Source organism: Phaseolus vulgaris, chromosome 2, assembly GCF_000499845.2.
Source record: "Phaseolus vulgaris cultivar G19833 chromosome 2, P. vulgaris v2.0, whole genome shotgun sequence".
NCBI lineage: Eukaryota > Viridiplantae > Streptophyta > Magnoliopsida > Fabales > Fabaceae > Phaseolus > Phaseolus vulgaris.
Window position 1 is genome coordinate 38521604 of NC_023758.2, and position 5989 is coordinate 38527592.

The 5989-nt window shown below is 27.9% G+C and overlaps 1 protein-coding gene across 1 annotated transcript; it reads right to left on the minus strand.

The window, feature by feature from the left end:
* Window positions 1–635: 635 nt before the first annotated feature.
* On the minus strand, window positions 636–3118 carry LOC137811919 (glutamyl-tRNA reductase 2-like). The gene is made up of 3 exons (XM_068613779.1): window positions 2784–3118; window positions 2423–2664; window positions 636–2033 (listed from the first exon to the last, which is right to left on the minus strand). The coding sequence occupies exons 1-3, from the start codon at window positions 3010–3012 to the stop codon at window positions 909–911; spliced, it is 1596 nt and encodes a 531-aa protein (XP_068469880.1). The 5' UTR covers window positions 3013–3118; the 3' UTR covers window positions 636–908.
* Window positions 3119–5989: the final 2871 nt, after the last annotated feature.

Genomic DNA, 5989 nt, shown 5'->3' on the forward strand with positions numbered 1-5989 from the left:
CATGAGTATTCAACTATATTGTAAAGCAATTAACAACTTCTTTTAATTCTTTGGTGAAAATTTCAAAATATTATAGTTACATTAATAATGTGAGATTAGGAGAAATTAGATAAACATTTCGGATGATAAACAAAAATTAGTTAATTTGTAAATGATCTATTCTTGTATAAGCTCGGACATAACATGTTATTTTTAGGCACAACCAATTAAAAAATAATTTATAAAATAAAACAATTTGTAATAAAATAAAATTGTGATTCTCAGTTATATTTTTGCTTTCAATCTTAAAATTTTAGGATTTGTTCTGCACAAAATGGAAGAGGAAAATTATTCTGAATTCCAGATGCAATATTAGCCTTATAAGGCATGGACGGCAATCATGTATGGACAACAATTCTCTTTAGGGGCACTGGCTATCCATCATTGGTCTGATGAGAAGGTATTTCCATCCTCTTTTCTGAACCATGATTCTAACAGAGAATGATCCAATTATTATCAAAGTCTCCTCCAACAGTCATCGATATTGTAATATCTAATGGTGTTCTAATTTGTAAGAAAAATCATGACTAGAAAAGATAAACAGAATAAGAGATCAAAACCAAAATTCAAATAAAGACAGATGAACATAACATAGATTCATATTTATACTCAGCTTAACATTGATCTCATTAAAAATATAAGAATCATCTGTTCTCAAGAGGATCATGACATTACAATTGTCTCTGTATGAAGCTCGTTGAGAAATATATAACAAGTTAGTTGTATTCAGACGGAGCATCGATGTCTAATTACTTCTGTATTATGTTAAAAATAATTGAAAGAATTAGCCTCCAAAGGGCCTCCATATACTATTGTAGTGTACAAAAATGGTGAGGTTTGCAGTCTCCAAAGGAATCAATTAAACTAAACTACTTCTTAGCTCGTCCTATCTTGACTTTGGTCTTTTCTTCAATCAATGATTCGTCTGTCTCAAGATCATACATTCTGTTAACGGCACGCATATTCTCAAGCACTTCATTCAGACTACTGTGATTATTACTATCACACCTCAGGTGCTGCATGGGACCGTGAAGTAGCTTGTTCACAATACTCATACTAAGGGCATAAATTGCATCTTTGTGTTCCTTTGAGACATCATTACCCATCTTCGACAAACACTTCTCCATCTCAGAGGCTCTTATCCTCTCAACATAGGCTCTGAACTTCTTAATGGTAAGAGTAGTTTCCAGAGAGTCTTTCCATGCTTCAAATTTATTCAACTCATCTATGATAATTTCCCGGGCCTCAGCTGCTTTCTGAAGTCTGTCCTCCTTGTTAGCTGCAACAACTTCCTTCAGATCATCCACATTGTACACAAGTGCAGTCTCCAGATCTGAGACACCTGCTTCCACATTCCTAGGAATAGATATATCAACAAACAGCCGTTTTCTCCCATTACTAGCCAGAGGAAACTTCTGCACATTCTCTACAGAAAACAACGGCGATTCAGATGCCGTGCTGGTGAAGATCACATCAGCTTCAGCAGCACATGCCATCATTTCTGAAATCGGTCTAAACACTATCTCAACATCCTTCAACTCTCGTTGAATGGCCTTAACTTTCTCTTCACTTCTATTAACAACAACCATCCTTCTGCACCCTTTAGCAGCCAAATGCTTAATCACAAGCTTCCCCATTTTCCCTGGCCCAACTACCAACACTTCAGCATCAGCAAAGGAAGAATCTGGAAGCTTCATCAGTGCAAGCTCCACAGCAGCCGAGCTAACAGAAACCGATCCAGTTGAAATGTTTGTCTCAGTTCTAACCCGCTTCCCCACAGAGATCGCCTGCTTGAACAAACCGCCAATTTTCCTACCAAAACCAGGCACTCCCTCCCCAGCTTTTACAACCTGCTTCACCTGAGCAAGAATTTGACCTTCCCCAAGAACAAGCGAGTCAAGCCCCGCTGCCACTTCAAATAGATGACGTGTGGCATCCGCATTATATAGCAGAACTTGGTGCTCACGAAGCTCAGGTATTGAAATTCCACTTACCTAAACAAAAACACGACCGTGAATTTTCTTTCCAAACAAAAAAATAACACAAGAGTAAATCACCTATTTCGTCCTAACCATTCCCGAAACTGAGAAAATTAATAATAAGAAGAAAAATATCCCAGAATCACAATCCATCAATCACATTAACCCAATCAATACTTGAAGACTATCACTCAAGCAATCCTGTTAACATATGTTCCGGAAACAAATGGTAAGTGATTAAGTTTAGTAACTTAAGGAAACCACAAGTAGTTTTTCAAGGATTTATTTAGACTTTCCGGAGTTTCAGATCCATGCAACACAGTTATCACTTTAGAGGACCAAAAAGGTGATTTAGCCAACAGAACATTCATAACTTTTACGAGTATAATAATAATATAATATACCTTAGACATCCAATCAGTAACTTCCTTAACACCACGGCTCTGGGAGAGAGCCACAAAATAGATCTCCATGCGGTTGCACGTGCTGAGAACAGCGGCTTCTTCTATGTGGTTAAAATCACAAAGGTCCTTAATAACCTGAGGCCATCGATCCTCTGAGATGGCAAGCTTCTCACGCATCTCAACGGGAGCAGTGTGGATGTTAAGCCCTATGCAAACAATGCAACTCGTGTCCTTCCTATATCCTAACAAACATAACAAAACAACCCATCAACTTTATATTCATATCATACCCAATAATAATTATTCATCAAATTTAAATTTTGACAAATTTGCGAATGAGAAATGATTGACGAGGATTTACCGTCGGCAGCGGAAGTTTTGTGAAACTCGAGGGGTGAGGGCTTGGAAACGACGTCGCTTTGGGGACGGGGATTGTTGTTGTCGGAGAACAAGGGGCAGGTGGCTTTGACGGAAAAGCGAGCGCGAGTGAAGGGGAGTTGGGAGGGTGGCGGGCGGAGGGAGCGACGGAATCGGGCGGAGGATGTGGGGATGGCGGTGGCGGCGGAGGATGATCCAGGCAGGGCCGCCATGGGAGTTGGTGAAGGATTGAAATAGGAAAAATATTGAGAATGAGAATGAGAAAAGGAAGAGAGTGTGTTGAAGAAATAGAGCAAGCGATGGGTGTGCGTTGTTTGACCAACCAAAAAGTGAGGTTGTGTGGTTTATTTATAATACTATGGGATTGGATTGGACACACGCCATTTCTCCACGCGCCCTCACCGACCCATTCTTTAACTACTTTCTTGGACCAACTCCAATATCTTTTTTATTTTATTACTATTACAATATCTTTTTTATTTTATTACTATTATAATATCTTATTATTATTATTATTACGATCTTCTTCCACCAATAATAATAACTGATCATTTCCAAAAATAAATATAATTTCATTCCAAATCCAATTTTAGTTTCTTTAAAAAAATAACCATTTTTAAATTTTAAAAATACATCACTTCTAATCTTTCAACTGTTTTAGATAATATTTTATGTAGATTGAAAAATGGTTTAATAATGCTTAGAAAATGACAAATTGTACATTTCAAAATTACAGGAATAAAAAAATTAAAATAACTAAAAACTAAAAGGTTTAGATACCCAACGCATATTTTATCTATTTGTTTTATCTTCCTTCAAAAGAGATAAAAAAAATTAAACATTTTACATTCCCAAAACATATTTCATATTTTATCTATAAAGAAATTAAAATAACTAAAATCTAAAAGGTTTAGATACCCAGCACATATTTTATCTATTTCTTTTATCTTCCTTCAAACGAGGTAAAAAAAATTAAAAAATTACATACCTAAAATATATTTATCTTTTATCTATTTGTTTATCTTCCTTTATAAGAGATAAAAAAAATTAAACATTTTACATTCCCAAAAAATATTTAATATTTTATGTATTTTATTTTATCTTCCTTCTAAAAGAGATAAAATAATTAAGAATATTAGAAGCCAAAACATATTTTATCTTTTGTCTGTTTCTTGTATCTTCCTTCATGGATAAATTATCAATCTTAAATTATCTCATGTATAATTAAAAATAATAACCTAACCATAAGTTGATGAGAAATAATATTTATTTTAATTTTAACTTTAAATAATTATTCAAAATGTTGTTATCATTTAGTAATTTTAATGAGTAACTAATCTCTAACCATAAAATTAGTAAGCAAAATTAAAGATAAAAATAAAAGATAAAATCCTTTTTATTTTTTTGTTATAATTTTATCTTTTAAGTTAGTTTTAAAAAATCTTTTATATTTTTTTTAAATTATATTTTAAATTAATACATAAATTTATTTTATTTTATAAAAAATTCTTAGGCCATATTTTGGTCCATATAAACAATATATTTTTATTTTGATATACTGAAGCTTAAAAGTTCAGTTAGTTATTTAAAAAGTTCACACACACATATATATATATATATAGTGTCAAGAGGGATAAAGTTATATTTTTTTATGTTTTATACTTATTAAATTTATTTATTTCATTATTAAAGGACTGAGTCGTATATTAACAAAAACATACATATATCCATATTGTTATGATTCTAATATTTGTTATTTATTATTTCTTTAATTTTAATTAAGTAAAATTAAATATTAAATTTTATATAAAAGAATACACAACATGGTCAATTTAGAAATATTTGCTTTACAAAAAAAATTATTAAATACAACCAATTTAAGAAATAAAAAATAATTAATTATTATATTGATATGTGAATATTATTTTATAAATTAGAAAAATTTTGATATCTAAAATAGTTCTTATTATTAATAAAAATAAAATATTTTAAAAAAAATTGATATCAATTAATATTTTTTATTTAATTTATGTTTTAACAATTAAATTTAAATATAATCTATTATATAATTATATAATATTTTGTATTCTTTTGTAATTTAAATATTATATTTTTATTTTATTTATTTTTAAAATATAATAAATAAATAATATTTTTTCATAATTTAACTATATTTTTAATAGTAAATTAAATTTTTCTTAAAGATTAATATTCAAAAAAGATAAAATAAAATTTTGCTTAAAAAAGAAATATTAAAGATAATATTTTTTTACAATAATAGTATTAAAATAAAAGATATAAATAACATAATAATTCAATATTATTTTAAAGTATATAATATATTATAATAAAATTTTAATTTGTTAAATGTTTTATTTTTTATATTTATAGATTAATTTATATTAAATAAATTCATTTTATTTTTATTAATTAAATTTGTGTATTTAATTTATTTTATTATATGAATTTAAAATTAATATACCTAATCAAACTACCAAAAAGGATAATAATATTTTTTATAATAATAATAATATTGAATTTAAAAGTATAAAATAACGTTAAATAATATAATAATTCAATATTATTTTAAAATATATAATATATATACTACAATTAGTTTTTAATTTATTATATATTTTACTTTTTATATTTATAAATTAGTTTCTATTAGATTAATTTATTTGATTTTAAAATTTAAGTAAATTTTTTATATGTAATTTATTTTTATTATAGCAAACTTCCAAACAAGATGATAAGATATTTAATAACGATTATATTGAAATTAAAAGTATAAAATAACCTTAAATATCAGAGTAATTGAATATTATTTTAAAATATATAATATATTATACTATATTTAATTTTTTAATTTATTACATATTTTATTGTTTATATTCATAAATTAATTTTTCTTAGATGAATTTATTTGATTTTTATATTTAATTTATTTTTGCTATAGGAAATTGATAAGTGTCATAATTTAGTGCATTTTACGTAAAGAAATAGATATTTATGAATTTTAATTGTAGATAAAGTTATAATTCAACCTTAAATTTAGGAATTTGAATTTTTTAACATATTTCTGGATTATAAGATGAATAAGAACTATTTATTCTTAAGTTTGTGCTAATTTAAGGAATATAGAAAAAGATAGAGATAAATGACCAGAGGAAGAATGGAAAAGTTAGA

Bases quoted from the DNA above. Each gene is read 5' to 3' on its own strand.
- LOC137811919 (XM_068613779.1), bottom strand. From the start codon at position 3,012: ATGGCGGCCCTGCCTGGATCATCCTCCGCCGCCACCGCCATCCCCACA. The intron at 2,665-2,783 runs GTAAATCCTCGT...TATGTTTGTTAG, and splicing joins CAAAACTTCCGCTGCCGACG to GATATAGGAAGGACACGAGT. The intron at 2,034-2,422 runs GTATATTATATT...GTTTTTGTTTAG, and splicing joins TTACTGATTGGATGTCTAAG to GTAAGTGGAATTTCAATACC.